The sequence below is a fragment of the Dryobates pubescens genome, chromosome 22, assembly GCF_014839835.1.
Source record: "Dryobates pubescens isolate bDryPub1 chromosome 22, bDryPub1.pri, whole genome shotgun sequence".
Taxonomy (NCBI): domain Eukaryota; kingdom Metazoa; phylum Chordata; class Aves; order Piciformes; family Picidae; genus Dryobates; species Dryobates pubescens.
Window position 1 is genome coordinate 14519568 of NC_071633.1, and position 20114 is coordinate 14539681.

A 20114-nucleotide genomic window follows, 5' to 3' on the forward strand; every position below is an offset into this window, starting at 1 on the left:
AGAAGCGGAAGGGGAACCGGAGGAAGAAGTGCTCGCTGCTTGCCTGGCCCTTCAGCCCCCTCGGCGGGACGCGGGACTCGAACCCGCAGCTCAAAGGCTCCCATGGAGGGCAGCCAGAGAGGGGCCTCGGCGCCGGCCTCAAACCCCTCCTGAACCATAGAGAGGGGACGGAGAGAGCGGCCGCGGCGCAGGCCTCAAACCCCCTCGGAAACCATAGAGAGCGGACGGAGAGAGCGGCCGCGGCGCAGGCCTCAAACCCCCTCGGAAACCATAGAGAGCGGACGGAGAGAGCGGCCGCGCGCGGGCGGCGGTTTCCATGGCGATGGAAGATGGCGCCCAGGAGTGAGTGCGGGGCGGCGGGGAGCAGGGGGGACGGCTCCGGGGAGCCAGGGAGGGCAGCGGGAGGGACGGCCCCAGAAGGGAGCAGCCCCGCGGGGGACAGCCCCGGGGGTGCAGGGTGGGGGAGGGGAGCAAGGCAGAGCTCAGCGGGGCGCGGTCCGGAGCGGGGCCGTCCGGGCTCTGCGCGGCCCCCACCCCGCCCATGGCCGCCTCGCACCCGCAGGCCGCCAGCGCTCCTCGGCCCCGCTCCAGGTCCTGCTGTTCCTCAACGGCTGGTACAGCGCAACCTATTTCCTCCTGGAGGGATTCATCTTCGTGTACAAGGGTGAGCCCCCCACCAAAGCCCAGCCTCCCTGCACCCACGCCGGGCACTAGACCTCCGCGCCCAGGCTAGGGGCAGAGCAAGCCCTGAGGGCAGCTCTGTGGCTGTGCCCGCAGTGCTGCTGCTGCCCTACCCCTTCACCAACCTGGTGCTGGACGTGGTGCTCCTCTTCCTCTACCTCAGTACTGAAGCCACTCGCATCTTCTTTGGTAAGTGCTGGGGACAGCCGGGAGGGTGGCGTCCCCCTGCGGTGCACTGGGGTCACAACAGCCCCAGGAAGGCTCCAGGCTGGGGGCAGAGGGGCTGGAAACTGCCTGGTGGGAAAGGACCTGGGAGGGTGGTGACAGCAGCTGGAGGTGAGCCAGGGGGTGCCCAGCTGGCCAAGAAGGCCACCAGCAGCCTGGCCTGGAGCAGCAAGAGTGTGGCCAGCAGGAGCAGGGCAGGGATTGTCCCCTGGGCTGAGGCCACAGCTGGAATTCTGGGGTCAGTTTTGGGCCTCTCACTCCCAGAAGGACATTGAGGAGCTGGAGAAGGTTCAGAGCAGGGTAATAGAGCTGGGGAAGGCTCTGGAGAACAGGGCTGGAGAGGAGCAGCTGAGGGAGCTGGGGGTGTTGAGCCTGGAGCAGAGGAGGCTGAGGGGAGAGCTTCTGGCTCTGCAACTCCCTGAACAGAGTTTGAACCAGGTAGGGGTTGGTCTCTGGTGCCAAGCAACAAGTGACAGGACAAGAGGCAATGGCCTCAAGCTGCCCCAGGGGTTGGACTTGAAGTTCCCTTTCCTTGAGGGTCATCAAGGCCTGGCCCAGGCTGCCCAGGGCAGTGGTGGAGTCCCCATCCCTGGAGGGGTTTCTGAACTGTGGTGCTGAGGGCCAGGCTTTGGTGGTGCCCTGGCAGTGCTGGGTGGGCTCCATGACCTGAAAGACCTCTGCCAACCAATCTTTGATTGCATGGCACTGGAAGCAGGCAGAGCTGGGAAGCCACAGCCCTTTGCCACATCCCCCAACTTCAGAGCCCCCCCTCCCCTCCCCCTGCAGGCTCCAAGGGCAACCTGTGCCAGCGCAGGCTGCCCCTCTCCATCAGCCTGGCCCTGACCGTCCCTGCAGCCGTGCTGGCCACCTACTACCTGCTGCTGCAGACCTATGCCCTGCGCCTGGAGGCCATCCTCAATGCCATCCTCCTGCTCTTCTATGCTGGGGAGCTGCTGCTGGGCATCCTGGCACTGGTCTCCTTCTCCAGGTACCACACTCTGGGGGGTGGGGGGCAGAGCCGGGTGCTGCCGGTGGCACAGCAAGACGCCAGGCTGGCCTCGGGCACTGACACCTTCCCCTTCCTCCCTTCTTCACAGTGTGGACTCCTACTGAGGCCACGTGCCATGCCAAAGGACCTGGCCCAGAGGGGCAGAGAGTGGCACAGGTAGGCGAGGTGGCAGGGAGCTGGTGCCAGGGGGCTGGTGCCAGGGAGCTCGGTGGGTCTGTGAGCTGCAGCTCGGTTCCAGGGCTGCAGGAGTGGGAGATCTTTGGTGTCCCTTTTTCTACCTTCTCACCAGCATGGACTTATTTTCCAATAAAGAGTTATTTTTACCTGCTGCCTGGCCCTGGGCCTTGGCCCCCAGCAGCTGGGGGAGCGCTCAAGGGCCTGCCAGCTGCCCCCCCCCCCCCCCAAACCAACCCGGGGGGCACAGCAGGCCCCCTCAAAAAGGGGTGGGAGGAGGAAAGAAGGGGCAGGAGGGAAGGCACAGGGGCACAGAGAGCCCCTCAGGGGTGGCACAGGAGGGGCACACCGAGAGCCCCCCCCGGGGGGGGGGGGCACCGGAGGATGAGGAAGGGGTCAGGGAGAGCAGGCAGAGGGGCACTGAAAGCCCCTGGGGGGGGGGGGTGTGCAGGAGGGGGCACTGAAAGCCCCTCGGTGGGGGGGGGGAGTGGGGGGGGCAGGAGGGGGCACTGAAAGCCCCTCGGGGGGGGCCGGCACTGAAAGCCCCTCGGGGGGGGGCCGGCACTGAAAGCCCCTCGGGGGGGGGCCGGCACTGAAAGCCCCTCGGGGGGGGGGCGGCACTGAAAGCCCCTCGGGGGGGGGGGGGGGGGGGGCGGCAGCACTGAAAGCCCCTCGGGGGGGGGGGGGGGGGGGGGGCGGCACTGAAAGCCCCTCGGGGGGGGGGGGGGGCGGCACTGAAAGCCCCTCGGGGGGGGGGGGGGGCGGCACTGAAAGCCCCTCGGGGGGGGGGGGGGGCAGGAGAGGGCACTGAAAGCCCCTCGGGGGGGGGGGGGGGGCACTGAAAGCCCCTCGGGGGGTGAGAGGATGAGGAAGGGGTCAAGGGGAGCAGGCACAGGGGCACCACAAGCCCCTCAAGAGTTATCAGAGGATGATGAAGGGGTCAGGGAGAGCGGGCAGAGGGGCATCACCAGCCCCCCCAACACCACCTCCAAAGCCCCCCACCCACCCCTCCCAAAGCCCCAGGGCCCCTCCCTGTTACCTCAGAGCCACTCAAAGGGAGGAGAGGGAGAGGAAGAGAGAGAGGGAGGGAGGGAGGGAGGGCAGCAGCCCCGAGGCCCCAGCTGAAAGATTGACAAGATCCTGGAGTTTATTACACAATTAATTTCCAACCTATCAGAAAGACAAAACAAATCTAATCACTGTGAGAGCAGGAGGAGGGAAGGGGGGGAGGGAGGCAGAGCCTTGCTGGGTGCTTAAGAGGAGGGGAGGGGAGGGGGGGGGGGGGCAAGGGGCTTTTAGCTCTGTGTTTTCTTTTCCTCCTCCCCCCCCTCCCCTCCCTTCCCCTTCCTCTCTCTCTCCCTCTCCCCCACTATTTGGAAAGAAAAACTAAACCTTTTTGAAGTAAAAAAATGCAACTCTCCCCCTCCCTCTCCCCTCTCCCTCCCCCTCCCCTCCCTCCCCTCCCCAGCCCCCCCTTCAGGGTTGGGTGATTTTGTTTTTTACACCATGGGCTTTGGGATTTTATGGGTTTGGGGGTTGGGTTTTTTTTTTTGTTCTTTTGATCTCTTTTTCCTCCATTTTTTTGTGGTGATTTCAACCTAAAAAGCTTCTCCCAGAGGTGGGTTCCTCCTGGCCAGCCACAACAGTTCAGAAGGGGGGGGGGGGGGGGGAGGTGGTGTCCCCCCCGGAGGGCTGGCACCCACCCACCTCTGGGTGTCACTTTGTGTCACCCTTCAGCTCACCTCAACCAGCCCTGGGCTCTCTCTTTTCCTTCTCTGCTGGAAGGACTCAGGGTGAGGCCTTGCAACTCCAACCCCCCCCCCCTTCAGCTAAGCATGGGACACCCCCACACCATGTCCCCACCCCCGCAAAGGGACACAGCTGGGGGAGGGTAGGATCCCCCCCTCCGCCCCCCAGCACCCATGGGGCAGCTGAATTGGGGAGGGGGTGTGTGTGGGGGGGTCACAGCTTTGCCCTGCCTCCTCCTCTTCCTCTAAAACAAGGAAGGTGCTGGTTGCACAGCTGGTTTGGGGAGGGGGGGTGGTGCCACCAGGTGGGGAATGTTGGGACAAAGAGGGGTGACACCACCCCCCCCCTCCCCCACCCCAGCTCCAGTCCCCTCCCCTTCCCTCCATGCTGCTCCCAGGCAGAGCAGAGAGGGTAAGGGTGGGGGGCAGTTAAAAATGGGCCTGTGGGAGGGCTCAGCCACGCTTGGGGACAGGAGGCCCCTCCCCAGTGCTGCTGCCAGGCACCTCCACAAGATGGGGAGGGGTCCATCCCCCTCCAACCATCCCCCCCCCGTCCCCTCCAGCAGAGGGGAAGGGGTTCCACAAACCTCCCTCCATGGAGATAAAAAAAGCAGAAAGAAATCCAAGCACCATTTGTCTTTGGGTCCAAAGTGTCCACGGAGGGCGGCCCCTGGGCAGCAGGAGCTGGGGCAAAGGCCACCGAGGTGTGGGTGGGAGTCCTGCTGCAGAGAGCTGGGGGAGGAGCTGAAGGCAGGGAGGAGAGTGGAGCAGCCTCGCTCAGGGAGCTCTGGGCGAGGCGAGGAGATAGCAGTCCGTTAAAAACCACTCAGTGCTGAGCTGCTGCGGGGAGAGAGCAGAGGCAGGGTCAGAGCAGGGCCCGGGAGCCTTCCACCGCCTCGGGGCCGCCGGGAGGGCTCAAGATCCTGCCACAGGCCCCTCCCACAGCAGGGAGGACCAAGGCCTCACCCTGCAAAGCCTTCCCTCAGGACAGCAGGGAGGACCCAAGACCTCTCCTTGCAAAGCCTTCCCACAGGACAGCAGGGAGGACCAAGACCTCACCCTGCAAAGCCTTCCCACCGCCTCAGGGCAGCAGGGAGGACCCAAGACCTCTCCTTGCAAAGCCTTCCCTCAGGACAGCAGGGAGGACCCAAGACCTCTCCCTGCAAAGCCTTCCCTCAGGGCGGCAGGGAGGACCAAGACCTCACCCTGCAAAGCCTTCCCACCGCCTCAGGGCCTTGAGGAGGGCTCAGGACCACAGCACAGACCCTTCCTCGGGATCTCAAGACCCCACCACAGACCCTTCCCACTGCCACAGACCCTTCCTACCACCTCAAGAAGAAACCAGGATCCCCCCCACAGGCCCTTCCTCAGGAGCTCAAGGGCTCAAGTGCCCCCACAGACCCTTCCTCAAGGGCTCAAGCCCCCTCTCCCAGACCCTTCCTCAGGAGCTCAAGGGCTCAAGTGCCCCCACAGACCCTTCCTCAGGAGCTCAAGGACTCAAGCCCCCCCTCCCCCAGACCCTTCCTCAGGAGCTCAAGGGCTCAAGTGCCCCCACAGACCCTTCCTCAAGAGCTCAAGGGCTCAAGTGCCCCCACAGACCCTTCCTCAAGGGCTCAAGCCCCCTCCCCCAGACCCTTCCTCAGGAGCTCAAGGGCTCAAGTGCCCCCACAGACCCTTCCTCAAGGGCTCAAGTGCCCCCACAGACCCTTCCTCAAGGGCTCAAGCCCCCCTCCCCCAGACCCTTCCTCAGGAGCTCAAGGGCTCAAGCCCCCCCTCCCCCAGACCCTTCCTCAGGAGCTCAAGGGCTCAAGCCCCCCCAGACGCTCCCCACAGCCCCGGCACCTGGAGGAGCCCTGGGCAGCGCCCCCCCCGGCGGCACACCTGCCTCAGTGGTGCCGGTCCCGCTCTCTGTCCCTGTCGCGGTGCCGCTCGTGATCCCGGTTCCGCTCCTGGAAGTAGTCCTCGTGCCGCTCCTCGCCGTGCAGCGGCTCCCGGTGCCGCCGGCTGCTCTCGCGGGACCGGCTGGGGGAGCGCTCCCGGGAGCGGTGCCGCTTCCTGCCCGGGGAGAAGCCAAAGCGGCGCCTGGGGAGGAGGCTCAGGGCGGCCCCGGGCTGGGGCCCGCACCTGCCTCACGACCACCCCGGGGAGGCTCCGGGCTGGGGGCAGAGCGGATGGAAACTGCCTGGCAGGAAAGGAGCCGGCAGGGGGTGGGTGGTGACGGCAGCTGGGGATGAGCCAGGGGGTGCCCAGCTGGCCACCAGCAGCCTGGCCTGGAGCAGCAAGAGTGTGGCCAGCAGGAGCAGCGCAGGGATTGTCCTCCTGGGCTGGGCACTGCTGAGGCCACAGCTGGAATCCTGGGCTCAGTTTTGGGCCTCTCACTCCAAGCAGGACATTGAGAGGCTGGAGCAGGGCCAGAGAAGGGCAGCCAAGCTGGGGAAGGGTCTGGAGAAGAGGGCTGGGGAGGAGCAGCTGAGGGAGCTGGGGGTGTTGAGCCTGGAGCAAAGGAGGCTGAAGGGAGACCTGGCTCTCTACAACTCTGGAGCCAGGTCAGGGTTGGTCTCTGGTGCCAAGCAACAAGTGCCAGGACAAGAGGCACTGGCCTCAGGTTGCCCCAGGGGCAGGTTTAGGTTGGCCATGAGGAACAATTTGTTGCCCTTGAGGGTTGTCAAGGCCTGGCCCAGGGCAGTGGTGGAGTCCCCATCCCTGGAGGGGTTTCTGAGCTGTGGAGATATGATGCTGAGGGCCATGGCTTGGTGCTGCCCTGGCAGTGCTGGGTGAAGGGCTGGGCTCCATGACCTTAAAGGTCTCTCTCAACCCAAACAATTGACAGGGCTACAGTGAAGAGAAAGTTCTTCACAGAGAGAGTTGTTGGCCATTGAAATGTGCTGCCCAGGGAGGTGGTGGAGGTGTTCAGGAGGGGACTGGATGGGGCACTTGGTGCCGTGGTTTAGCAGTCAGGAGGTGCTGGGTGACAGGTTGGACCTGGCGATCCTTGAGGTCTTTCCCAACCTTATTGGTTCTATGAAGCCACCCCAAGAGAACTTGCAGCCTTGGAGCTGTGGGTACCTGGAGGAGCTGCTGCTGGCACTGGTGCTGTAGGACTTGGCCTCGATGCCATGCAGACAGTCTTTGAGGGACGAGAGGAGGACGCGGCACCGCTCGTCGCTGGCCACGCGAGACTGCTTGATGACCGCGATGGCCGTGAGCAGCGTCTCGATGGCATCACTGTAATCACCTGGGGAGGGGGAAACACAGAGGGGCTGAGGGATGAGGACCCACCAGAGGATGGGGGAGGACACACACACACAGAGTCAGCTTTACCTGCGCTGGCACCGGACACCGCCTTGGAGATGGCACTGCTGGAGATGGCCCTGTTCCTGTTCATGATCTCCTCAAACTCCCCTTCGCTGACTGGGGGAGCTGGAGGGCCAAGCTCCCGGCTGCACAGGGAGCAAATCAGAGCCTTAGAGCGGTGGGGATGGAGGGGGAGCTCTGGAGCTCAGCCAGCCCCAGCCCCCTGCCCCAGCAGGGCACCCCCAGCAGCTTGCCCAGCAGCACAGTGCCCAGGGGGGGTTGCCAGCTCTCCACACAAGGACACTCCACAACCTCTCTGGGCAGCCTGCTCCAGGCCTCCAGCACCCTCACCCCAAACAACTTTCTCCTCAGCTTCAGAGGCAACCTCCTGCCTGCCACTTTGTGCCATCTATCCCTTGGCACCACTCAGCAGAATCTGGCCCCAGCCTCTTGCTCCCCACAGCTCCTTTAGCTCTTGCTGAGCATTGCTCAGCTGCCCTCTGGGGCTGCTCTTCTGCAGGCTCCACAGCCCCAGGGCTCTCAGCCTTTGCTCCTCACAGAGCTGCTCCAGGCCCCTCAGCATCTTCAGAGCCTCCCCTGGACTCCCTCCAGCAGTTCCCAGGCTCTCTTGAGCTGGGGAGCCCAGAACTGGAGCCAGGACTGCAGCTGTAGCTTGACTGTGGCAGACTAGAGGAGGAGGAGAACCTCCCTTGCCCTGCTGGCCACACTCTTCCTCATGCCCCCAGGGCACCATTTGCCTTCTTGGCCCCCAGGACACATTGCTGGCTCACGGGCAACTTCTTGTCCCCCAGCACTGCCAGGTCCTTTTCCCATGGAGCTGCTTTGCAGCACGCCAACTCCTAGCCCCTGGTGGTGCATGGTGGTTGCGGGGGGGTCAGCATGCCCCTCAGTTTGGGCCCCCCCCTGTCCCCTTCTCCCCCAGCCCCTCTCACCTGCTGTGGTTGTAGGGGGCCATGGCCTTGCCGTAGGTGTCTGGCGGAGGACCCAGCGCCGCGTTGGGTGGGGGGAAGAAGGCAGGATTGAGGTGCAGGGCCGGGGGGACGGCCCCCGGGGGGGGCACAGCCAGGTGAGGGGGCAGTCGAGGCGGCGGGGGCATGAGGTGCTGGTAGTGGATGCCCGGCGGGGGCGGGGGGACGCCGAAGCCGGAGGACAGGGGCGGCGGGGGGGGCATGGGCGGGGGGGGCAGCCCCATGAGGGGCAGGGCGGCAGGGGGGCGGTTGAAGAAGGGCAGGACCGAGGGGGGCTTGTCCAGGCGGGCGGGGGGCAGGGCGTTCTCCGTCGGCGTGGCACGGCCGTCCACCGAGTCCACCGAGTCCCGGGAGTGGGCCCGCGGGGGCACACCTGCAAGAGGCGCAAGGGAAGAGCCATCAGCTGGGAGCAGAGGGGCCCTACGAGCCTTGGAGACCTCCTCCTCCTCCTCCTCTTCCTTCCCACCCAGGAGGAACCTCCTCCTCTCTCCTACAGCCCCAGGAGAGATCTGGGAGAGCTCCAGTTGCCCAGAGAAGGATCCAGCCAGCCAAACGTAGCCTCCGCTTCCGTGTGCCTCCGAGAAGACCCCCAGCTGCCCGCACAGCACCCTGGGGACAGTCACTCCTGGCCAGCCTGGCCCTGAGGAGGAAGCCACCAAGCAAGTGGGTTAGAGGGACAGAAGCCAAAAGCCACGAGGAACAGCAAGAGATCCCCAGCAGAGAGGTCACTGGGGGCCCAGAGTCTCCGAAGATGATGAATGACCCAGATGCAGAAAGGCCTGGACATGGAGCAGCACCAGGGGACAGAACCCAAGTGCCAACAGCGATGGAGATGCTGGAGGAAGGAGAACTCGGTGCCTGCCTGCCCTCAAAGAGAGGGACAGGAACCTTGGGTGTCCAAAGAGGCTTTGAGGATGAGACAGGAGAGGGATGGAAGACACTGTCCCTGCCCAAGACCCCAGTGGGAAGCCACAGCTCCTCACCAGGCCAGCAAGCTGAGCACCGCTGGGGCACCAGCTCTCTCAGTAAGGGTTCGCCCAAGCTCAGCTGTGCCAACAGAAGGGCCCTGGGGACAGGCTGAAGCTCTCCATGCCTGGTGGCATGAGGAGGTGAGAGAAAGGAACGTGCCCAAACACCAGGGGCAGCCTGGGGCCGCGGCCTAAAGTGGCGCTGCCAAGCAGCGGATGACGGCGCCGGAGCCGAAGGAAGAGCGGCGAAGGTCTGGGAGCTTAGGAAGGACTTTCTGTTTGGTTTGTTCCTCGTGGGAAACGAAGCAATGGGACCTACAAGGACCACAGGCTAGTCAAGACCTCCTCAAACATAGTCCTGGTGGGCAAGCAGTCTCAGGGTGTCACATCGCTGCGGGGTGAGGACCACCTATCGTCACTGCAGAAAGCCCACGGCCAGGCCCCGGCTGGGAACCTGCGGCACCTTACCTCCGCAGGGATGGACACATTCTGGAGGAGGTCCAGAGAAGAACTACTAATAGATATGGAGGGTCTTAGCTATGTTGATAGGCTGAAGAGCTTAAGCCCCTTCAGTTTGGAGAAGAGGAGGAGGAGGCTACGAGGGATCTTCGCGGTGTGTGAGCACCTAAAAAAGGGGATCATAAAGACTCGGGTCAGGAGCTCATCAGACTCAGCAGCCAAAGGAAACCAACCCCCAGGAGACAGCTGGCAGTGGTGCCCACCCCCACACACACCCCAGGGGGCTTGGTGGCTTCAGCCTGGCAGCTCTGCTGGGGATCTGTGTGGAGAACAACCCCCCCCAGCCACGCTGGGTCTTCACCTCACTCACGTTTGCGAGCCTGAGCCTCGAACTGCGACAGGTTCTGCCGGGTTGCCAGCCTCACCTCCACCTTGTCCCCATTGAGGATTTTGCCAGGGAGCAGCTCCAGGAGTTTGTGGACTGAGTTTTCAGAGGCCACCACCACCTCTGCATACCTAGGGGGGGCGGAAAAGAGCCTGGCTGTCAGCCCCTGGCAGGGATGTGCCCCCTCCCCACACACTTCCTCCTCACCGGGCACACAGCGCCGCCTCGTCCCACCTTCCCTGGCAGCTGAACCCAACCTGGTGTCACATGTCCCCTCCCCTCTCTGTCCCATCCCAGCTCCAGGGCAGACTTGCATCACCCTGTGCCAACTGGGTCAAGCACCATCTGCCCCTTTGCTCCCTGTAACCAAAGCATGTGGCCACAAGGGGCTGCTCGCCCCACTGCAGGCTGGTTTGGGATGGCAGGGACCTCAAAGATCATCTAAGTCCAACCCCCTGCCATGGGCAAGGACAGAGAATCACAGCATGATATGGAAGATACCCCTGGGAGATCATCCAGTCCAGGGTGATGCCCTAGAGCAGGGCACCCACAGCAGCTTGCCCAGGAGCACAATGGCGGGGGGGGGGTTGGAAGCTCCGCAGAGAAGGAGACTTGGATCAGAGCAGGTTGAGCCAAGCCTCATCCAACCTGGGCTTGAACACTTCCAGGGGTGAGGCAGCCACAGCCTCTCTGGGCAGCCTGGGGCAGTGCCTCATTATAGAATCCCAGACTGGTTTGGGTAGGAAGGGACCTTTTGAGGTCATCCAGTCCAACCCCCCCCTGCAGTCAGCAGGGACAGCCCCAACCACAGCAGGTTGCTCAGAGCCCCCCAGCCAACCTGAGCTGCAGTGGTGCCAGGGCTGGGGCAGCTCCCACCTCTCTCTGGGCACCCTGGGACAGGCTCTCACCACCCTCAGCATAAAACATTTCTCCCTCCTCTCCTGTCTGAATCTCCCTCTGTTAGTTCCAAACCATCAGCCCTTGTCCTGGCACAAAGGGCTCTGCTCCAAAGCCTGTCCCCAGCTTTCTTCTCAGCTCCTTTAAATCCTGAAAGGCTGCCAGGTGGTGTCCCTGGAGCCTTCTCTTTTCTAGGCTGAACAACCCCAACTCCCTCAGCCTGCTCTCCACATTCCCCCACCCCCCAAGATCTCTCACCCTTTGGACTGGCCATTGGCTCTGTTCTCTGCAAATTTCAGCTCTACAACATCGTAGACACCAACTGAGCGGATGGTCTGGATCAGCTGCTGGTCAGTTGTCCACTGAGGAGAAGATGGAAGAGGCTGGTGTCAGCTCACACAGCCCTTCACAGGGCTCCCAGAGTTCCCCAAGCTCAGCTCTCTTGGGGGGCTGGGGTTGACTACAGGCACCCTCAAGAGTCCCCCCCAGGGAGCTTAACATCAACCTTCAGGCTGAAACAAGCCCTAGGGACAGCTAAGAGAGTTCTCTGGAGAAGACAGAGCCCTCCCAGGGCTGTCACAGGAGAATCACTGCATGGTAGGGGCTGGAAGGGACCTCTGGAGATCCTCCAGCCCAAGCCCCCTGCTAAAGCAGGGCACCCACAGCAGCTTGCCCAGCAGCACAGTGGCTGGGGGGTTGGAATGACTCCAGAGAAGGAGACTTCAACCAGAGCAGGGTTGAGCCAAGCCTCATCCAACCTGGACTTGACCACTTCCAGGGATGAGGCATCCACAGCCTCTCTGGGGCAAGCTGGGGCAGTGTCTCAACAGTCAAGAGCATGGCAGGGGCTGGAAGTGGCCTCTGGAGATCATCCAGTCCAACCCCCATGCCAAGGCAGGGTCACCCCGCACCTGTCCCATAGCGGGGGTGGCACCTGGCCCACATGGGAAGGGGAAGGGAGGGGGCACCTGGCCCCCACAGGGAGTGTGTGTGTGGGGGCTGCCTGGTTCATGCAGGGATAGGGGTGAGGTGGGGGGGGCACCTGGCCCCCACAGGGAGGGGATGGGGGGGGCTGCCTGGCTCATGCAAGGAGGGGGGTGAGGGCAGGAAGGGGAAGGGAGGCAGGGGGGTGCCTGGCCCCTGCGGGGAGCCTGGTCCCCTAGCTGCCAAAAAGGCAGAGCCCCGAGGCAGCAGCAGCAGCACCAGCTCTGGTGCCTCATCCCATGCTGGATTAGAGGCTCTGGGATGCTGCCAGTGCCTCTCGCGGGAGGCCGTGGCCTTGAGGCCCAGCCGCGGCCCAGAGACCAGGCCCAGAGGCCTAGAGGCCAGGCCCAGAGGCCCAGCCGCGGCCCAGAGGCCAGGCCCAGAGGCCCAGCCGCGGCCCAGAGGCCAGGCCCAGAGGCCCAGCCGCGGCCCAGAGGCCAGGCCCAGAGGCCCAGCTGCGACCCAGAGGCCAGGCCCAGAGGCCCAGCCGCGGCCTAGAGGCCAGGCCCAGAGGCCCAGCTGCGGCCCAGAGGCCAGGCCCAGAGGCCCAGCCGCGGCCCAGAGGCCAGGCCCAGAGGCCCAGCCGCGGCCCAGAGGCCAGGCCCAGAGGCCCAGCCGTGGCCCAGAGGCCCAGCTGCGGCCCAGAGGCCAGGCCCAGAGGCCCAGCCGCGGCCTAGAGGCCAGGCCCAGAGGCCCAGCCGTGGCCCAGAGGCCCAGCCGCGGCCCAGAGGCCCAGCCGCGGCCCAGAGGCCAGGCCCAGAGGCCCAGCCGCGGCCCAGAGGCCAGGCCCAGAGGCCCAGCCGCGGCCCAGAGGCCAGGCCCAGAGGCCCAGCCGCGGCCCAGAGGCCAGGCCCAGAGGCCCAGCCGTGGCCCAGAGGCCAGGCCCAGAGGCCCAGCCGTGGCCCAGAGGCCCAGCCGCGGCCCAGAGGCCAGGCCCAGAGGCCCAGCCACGGCCCAGAGGCCAGGCCCAGAGGCCCAGCCGCGGCCCAGAGGCCAGGCCCAGAGGCCCAGCCGCGGCCCAGAGGCCAGGCCCAGAGGCCCAGCCGCGGCCCAGAGGCCAGGCCCAGAGGCCCAGCCGCGGCCCAGAGGCCAGGCCCAGAGGCCCAGCTGCGGCCCAGAGGCCCAGCCGCGGCCCAGAGGCCAGGCCCAGAGGCCCAGCCGCGGCCATCGGAGGGGCCGGCGCTCACCCAGGAGAAGCTGCCCACGTAGACCGCGGCTCTCTTGTTGCGCAGGCCGCTGTAGGTGTAGAGGATGGCAGGAGGCTTGGCGTTGGGCTTGGGAGAGGGCTCCTGGCGGATCTCCGGGGGGGCCTCGGGGGCGCCGCCGCGGCTCTCGCTGGGCTGGGAGCTGGCTGCTAAGACGTCGTCGTAGAGATCCATCTGATCAGCATTACTGAACTCCGAGTCCTGCCGGAGCGAGCGGCCGTCAGCCCCGCCGCAGCACGGCCCCGGGGGCCTCGCAGAGGGGCCTGGCTGCGGTGGGGAGGGGAGGGGTCCTAACAGTCTCAACAGGCCTTGGGCTCCTCCAGCACCTCCCAGCAATCAGCATCAAGCAGGAGCCCACCCCCCCTCCCCCAGCTACCACAGGAGATGCTTCAAATCAACCTGGTTGGAAAAGACCTCAGAGGTCATTAAGTCCAACCTGTTACCTAGCACCCCACACCTCCTGGCAGCTAACCCATGGCTCCAAGGGCCACAGCCAAGCCTTGTCTGAGCACCTCCAGGGATGGGGACTCCACCACCTCCCTGGGCAGCACATTCCCATGGCCAATTCCTCTTGCTGGGAAGAACTTTCTCCTCACCTCCAGCCTAAACTTCCCCCTGGCACAGCTTGAGGCTGTGTCCTCTGGTGCTGCTTGCCTGGGAAAAGAGACCAACCCCCACCTGGCTACAACCTCCCTTCAGGGAGTTGCAGAGAGCAAGAAGGTCTCCCCTGAGCCTCCTCTTCTCCAGGCTAAGCAACCCCAGCTCCCTCAGCCTCTCCTCCTAGGTCATCTCATGGGGCTGCCAATGAGGCATGCTAGAGGTTTGCAAAGCAGTTGTCCCAGTTCGGCTCAAGAGGTCTTCTGAGGTAGCACAAGATGGGCTCAAAGGTTCAGTGCCCAAACCACCTGTCTAGGGTCTGTAGTTAGAAAGTGGTGAATCCCTGGGGGGATGGTGACAGCAGCTGGAGGTGAGCCAGGGGGTGCCCAGCTGGCCAAGAAGGCCACCAGCAGCCTGGCCTGGATCAGCAAGAGTGTGGCCAGCAGGAGCAGGGCAGGGATTGTCCCCCTGAACCAGGTACTGCCGAGGCCACAGCTGGAGTCTCTCACTCCCAGAAGGACATTGAGGAGATGGAGCAGGGCCAGAGAAAGGCAACCAAGCTGGGGAAGGGTCTGGAGAAGAGGGCTGGGGAGGAGCAGCTGAGGGAGCTGGGGGTGTTGAGCCTGGAGCAAAGAAGGCTGAGGGGAGACCTTCTGGCTCTCTGCAGCTCCCTGCAAGGAGGCTGGAGCCAGGAGGGGGTCAGGCTCCTCTCCCAAGTCAAGAGGAAGCAGCCACAAGTTGCCCCAGGGGAGGTTTAGGTTGGACATGAGGAGCAATCTCTTGCCCTTAAGGGCTGGCAAGGCCTGGCCCAGGCTGCCCAGGGCAGTGGTGGAATTCCCATCCCTGGAGGAGTTTCTGAGCTGTGGTGCTGAGGGCCATGGTTTGGTGGTGCCCTGGCAGTGCTGGGTGAAGGGCTGGACTCCATGATCTTAAAAGTCTCCTCCTGCCAAAACCATCCCCTGCATCACTGTCCTGAAGGAAGCCACAGCAACCAGACTGAGCACCTGTTGGCTCTCAGGAGCCAGCTGCTCCTGCTGGAGCTGCCCCCTCTCCTTGGCGACACGCCACCACGGTGTGCCCCTCCTGCAGCACTTTGGCTTTGCAGTAACAACCTGACACCAGCCCCTGCTAGCCCCCCAGACCCTGCTGAGCACTGCCCTGCCACCCCTTCCAGTGGCCACTCATCTCCTGGGCGAGAGGACAACCCCTCTGGAGTGTCCCCAGCCCTCCAAAGTGGCCAAGCCAAGCTCTCAAGCCCCACAGCAACAAGATGAAGACCTCCTTCCCCAAGAGGGAGCAAGGGGCTCAAGCTTTGTGCCACTTGACATAGCCATGGAGCCCTTTTACATGCAAGGAGGTGGAGGAACCCTCCAGGGCCGCCAGGCTCGACCAGTGCCGCTGGGATCTTTTTCCCCCTCTCTCCTCTTCAACTTCAACCCCAGAGCATTTCCTTCTCCAGCATGCCCCCTGTGGCGAGCAGAGCTTCACCAGGGTGCCCTGAGCAGAGAGGGACAAGGCTCAACTTTGCTGCCCTGGGAGGGAGGCCACCAGGAAGAAGCTCACCTTTTGTAAGCATGTGAGGGCAAGAGTTCAGCGGTGGAAAACCAAACGTCCTCGACGGACGAGCCTCTCGCTCCTTCCCAAGGCACACGCTTCACTGCAGAGGGGTCTAGGGAGGTTCAGGTTGGAAATTAGGAACAGTTTCTCCAAGGAAAGGCTCTGTCAAAAGCCTGGCCCAGCCTGCCCAGGGCAGTGCTGCAGTCCCCCATCCCTCGAGGGCTCCGGAAGCCGTGGCGGTGCGGTGCCGAGGGCCAGGCGGCTCAGCGGTGCCCTGGCAGCGCTGGGTTAAGGGTTGGGCTCTCGTGATCTTAAAAGGTCTCTTCCAACCATAACCATTCTGTGATTCCATGAGTGCACAGCCACCCCCAGGCCCTCCTCACCTTGCCACAGCCTCACTCTTGGGGCCTTCAGAGCCCTCCTGAGGGCTCCTGCACACACAGACACTCGCACACCGCCTCCCCTTCCCCTCAGCAGCGCAAACCAAGCAAGGAGGAAGCTTCCCAGCTGTGAATTCCAACGTCCTAAATCTGCCTTCCAACTCCCAGTCTCTTCCAGCCTGGGTTTCCTTGGGATTGTACATCAATTCCCAGTCTCTTCCAGCCTGGATTTCCTTGGGATTGTCCACTCCAGGGCTGTGTTTACTGCTGAGCTCCAGACTAATTGCTCACCCAGAGAAGCAGAGCAGAAGCTTCGTGCTACAAATGACTACGCCGGTCCCCGTCCCACGGGACTGAAGCACAGCTCCAACAGCACAGAAACCAAAGCTCCTGCTCCCACATCACACAAAATCCCTACATGGGGAGGCTTGGAAAGGCCCTCTGGAGATTATCCACTCCAACCCCCCTGTTGAGGCAGCTTCACCTACAGAAGGCCACACAGGAACACATCCAAGTGGGTCTGGGCTGTCTCCGGAGACGGAGACTCCAGCACCTCTCTGGGCTGCCTGTCCCAGTGCTCCCTCACCCTGACATTAGAGAACTTCCTCCTCCTGCTGAGATGGAACTTCTGATGCTCCAGCTGGTGCCTGTTACCCCTTGTCCTGTCCCTGGGCAGCACTGAACAGAGCCTGGCCCCATCCTTTTGACACTCACCCTCGAGGCAGTGCTCAGCACTGCTGAGATTCCTGCCTCAGTCTGCTCTTCTCCAGCCCCAATGCTCTCAGCCTTTCCTCAGCAGAGCTGTTCCAGGCCCCCTCCTCAAGCATTTCACTGCAGGCTTTCCAAGGAGCTATTCCTGCCAGCCAAACCCCCATTTCTGAGGCAGGCTGTAACTTCTGGGCCCTGGCTATCTAAGCTGCAGAGCTGGCAGGAGGCTTTTCAGGAGCTCCCAGCACAGGAGGAGACTTTTTTTGTTTTCACTCTCCAAACGTTTGTTGAATTCACCTCCCACTCTCCTCCTCCCACTAAGTGCCTCCAGGCATGGACCAAGGCTGGAAGATTTCTTCTGCTGGCTTGCTTGCTTTCCCAGCCCTGAAAGCCCTTCAGAAAGTTCACAACTAAGACAATCTAAGGGAGGAGAAATCACTCAGAAAGCCTTGGTTGGGTTACTCAAGGCATCATAAGAGTGGTTGGGTTGGAAAGGACCTTAAAGATCATCTCAATCCAACCCCTCAGCCATGGGAAGGGACACCTCTTGCTAGACCAGCTTGCTCAAGACCTCATCTAACCTGGTTTAAGATGAAGTTTGTGGAGATCATAGTTGGGGGGGCAGGGGGGGGAAACCCCTCTGGAGATCTTCTCCTCCAAAACTCAGCAGCCTGACAGGAAGCTGGTGCAGAAGTACTGCAGCTGAAGCATTTGTGGTCACTGAATCACAGAATCATGCAAACACAGAATGGTTTGGGCTGGAGAAGACCTTGAAGATCATGGGAGTCCAACCCTTCACCCAGCACTGCCAGGGCACCACCAAACCGTGGCCCTCAGCACCACAGCTCCAAGGCTCTAGGGATGGGGACTCCCCCACTGCCCTGGGCAGCCTGGGCCAGGCCTTAACAACCCTTAAGAAGAAGAAATTGTTCCTCATGTCCAACCTAAACCTCCCCTGGGGCAACTTGAGGACATTTCCTCTTGTCCTGCCACTTGTTGCTTGGGAGAAGAGCTTGATTCCCACCTGGCTCCAACCTCCTTGCAGGGAGTTGCAGAGAGCCAGAAGGTCTCCCCTCAGCCTCCTTTGCTCCAGGCTCAACACCCCCAGCTCCCTCAGCTGCTCCTCCCCAGCCCTCTTCTCCAGACCCTTTCCTGGACCTGCTCCAGCTCCTCAATGTCCCTCTGGGAGTGAGAGGCCCAAAATTGACCTCAGGATTCCAGCTGTGGCCTCAGCAGTGCCCAGTCCAGGGGGACAATCCCTGCCCTGCTCCTGCTGGCCACACTCTTGCTGCTCCAGGCCAGGCTGCTGGTGGCCTCCTTGGCCAGCTGGGCACCCCCTGGCTCATCTCCAGCTGCTCCCCCTGTCAGCTCCTTTCCCACCAGGCAGTTTCCAGCCACTCTGCCTCCAGCCTGGAGCCTTCTGGGGTGGTTGTGAGCCAAGTGCAAGACCCAGCACTTGGCCTTGGTGAACCTCCTCCCATGGATCCAGCCTGGCCAGACCCTTCCAGGAGTTTTCCAGGAAGGACTCAGGAAGCAGCACCCTAGAGCCAGAGGGTGACTGGGAAAGGCTGCTAGAAGCAGCTCAGATGTTTGCTTCACAACTCACCTTCCTAGGGAGATTCCCCTCACTTTGGGAACTTTCCAGACAGCTCATCCCAACCTTTCTCCAGGGCTCTCAGTGACGAACTCCTGCTCCTTCCCAAGCTGCTGGCAGTCCCCTCACCTCTGGGATAATTAAGTTTCCACCATTTTCATCCTCTCTGAAGGTCTAACCCTGGGCTAGCCACACCCAACAACCTCCCACCTCCTCAGAATCAGATTTACCACCCTCAGCTCCTCCTCAGCCCCCTGGGAGCTCATGGCCACTCTTCCCTCCACGCTTTTTGCTTGCCCTCCAGCATGGATCACTCTTCCTCCAGTAGCTTTCCACAGCTTGCAACATCTATGCTGGAACACAGATGAGCACTGCCTGATCCCCAGACTCCCTCAACTCTGCTGCTCTAACAGCTACAGCCCCACAGCCACCTTCTTCATCAGTCCTTCCCCCATGTCCCAGACGACCCTGGGGTGGCAGAGGTGCCAACAAGCACCTCTCTGACTTCAGCTACAGCTTCTCAGTGTGATTCCAAGAGTTTGGTGCTCTGAGTCCTTTCACTTTGTTGTTCCTCTCTTCCAGCTTGGATTTCCCACTTCTCCAAGCAGGAAAACTGCCTCCCTCAAGCCCTGCTCATCGCTGCCCTGGCAAACAGCCTGCTCCACGCTCAGCTTCCCCCTTCCCAAGTACTCTGTGATCATTCCCAGGCTGAAACTCAGAGAGAGAGCCTTTATTTCCCCCCCTCCCCAGCTCAAGGTGGCATCCCCCCTGGGATTTCAGAAGCCTCAGCTCCCAGAGGCTCTCTCCAGTGCTGTCTCACCCTGCCCCATGCACACCAGTCACACCTCCCACTCCTCTCCACATGCACCTCCACGCTAATTACTCCAGCCCCTCACTGAGGAGCGGGCTGGCAGTGCTTGGGGTGGTCTCAACCCCCCCAAAACCAAGGAGGGGGATCTCTCCCTAAGCCCCAAGCCCCCTCCCCAGGAGGAGAGGTGGCTCACCTGGTTGAACTCCTCGTCGGCGTAGATGTCGATCAGATCCACTCCCTCGGACATATTTCTAGGGACAGGAGCAGGAGCCCAGGCTGGGACCAGGGCCAAGCAGGAAGATGCAAGGTGCACTGCAGTCAGGGGGCAAAAGAGTCAGTGAGGCATTGGGGACAGGCTGGCCATGCACCTCCCAGTCCCCTCTGCGCCTTCCAGTCCCCTCCTAACATCCTCAGCCCCACCTCAATCCCTCCTGCCCCTTCCCACTCCTCTCAGTCCCCCACCTCTCTCCACATGGCTGTGCCCTGCTTCTTCTGTAGCCACCTGCCCCATATGGCTGTGCCCCACTCCTTCTGTAGCCACCTGCCCCCCTCCCAGAGCCCCACAGCCCTCAGCCCACACCCATCAGGTGGAGTGGAAGGGTGTCCTGCAGCAGAGATCCCCTCAGGGGATCATCTCACCTTGCTCAACCCCTGTTTGCTGAGGGCCACCCCTCGGGGCCCTATTCACTGGGGGCAAAAACTCCCCTCAGGGCAACCACAACTTGCCCCTCACAGGAGCTGGGAGAGCCACGTTCCCCCTCCACACCCCCTACCACACTGGGACGATCCCACCCCGGCCCCAGCCTTCACTGAGGGCCACCCCTGGGGACAACAACTCCCCTCGGGGCAGGGGGGCAACCACAACCTGCCCCTCATAACACCTAGCGGGGGAGGAGGGCCCCATCCCCTCGACACAGCCCACAACGGGACAATCCCAAGGCAAGCTCCCTTTTCCCTTCTCTGAGGGGGCCCCTTGAGGGGGGGAACATGGGCCCGCTCTCAATCCCCGGGGTGGGGAGCACCAAGGCCCCTCGAGGCGGGCGACCACAACCTCCCCCCTCAGAACACTCACAAAGTGGCGGTGGAGGAGCTACAACCCCCCCCAGAGCTCCCCTTAAACCAAACACAGGGGCTCCTTGCCCTACACCTCGACCCTTCTCCTGGTGAACCCCCCCCCGCCCCGAGTGGGGACTTCCCAGTTCGAGTTGGGCCTCCCCGCCCCGGGGCAGCAGCAGCGCCGCCGCCGCCCCCTGGGCCAAATCCCCTCCACGCTCCACGCTCCGTTTGCGAGAGAGCGAGGAGGGCAAGGGAAAGACGGAGGGGAAGGGAGGGAGGAGGTGGCGGGTCTCGGTCAGCCTCTCCCCGGCCCCGGCTCGGCCCCGCCCGTTTACCGCCAGCAGGCCCCGAGCGCGCGCCAACCGCGCTCACCGCCACCGCCAGCGCCGCCGC

The 20114-nt window shown here is 63.1% G+C and overlaps 2 protein-coding genes across 3 annotated transcripts; one reads left to right on the top strand and one right to left on the bottom strand.

Annotated features, from left to right (window-relative positions):
* Positions 1-288: 288 nt before the first annotated feature.
* TMEM216 (transmembrane protein 216) lies at positions 289-2139 on the top strand. The gene is made up of 5 exons (XM_054171954.1): positions 289-342; positions 563-664; positions 778-870; positions 1693-1894; positions 2004-2139. Exons 1-5 carry the CDS (start codon positions 330-332, stop codon positions 2017-2019), a joined length of 426 nt encoding a protein of 141 aa, XP_054027929.1. The 5' UTR covers positions 289-329; the 3' UTR covers positions 2020-2139.
* A 2378-nt stretch (positions 2140-4517) lies between these two features.
* CPSF7 (cleavage and polyadenylation specific factor 7) lies at positions 4518-20095 on the bottom strand. Of its 2 annotated transcripts, XM_054171934.1 has the most exons (11): positions 20057-20095; positions 18859-18977; positions 15179-15284; positions 13001-13219; positions 11088-11191; positions 9918-10063; positions 8085-8493; positions 7159-7277; positions 6904-7072; positions 5719-5892; positions 4518-4677 (listed from the first exon to the last, which is right to left on the bottom strand). In XM_054171934.1, exons 4-10 carry the CDS (start codon positions 13190-13192, stop codon positions 5724-5726), a joined length of 1308 nt encoding a protein of 435 aa, XP_054027909.1. In that variant the 5' UTR covers positions 13193-13219; positions 15179-15284; positions 18859-18977; positions 20057-20095; the 3' UTR covers positions 4518-4677; positions 5719-5723. The 2 variants fall into 2 exon arrangements, with proteins under 2 accessions (XP_054027909.1, XP_054027908.1); XM_054171933.1 differs by lacking the exon at positions 15179-15284 and having other exon boundaries at positions 20057-20089.
* Positions 20096-20114: the final 19 nt, after the last annotated feature.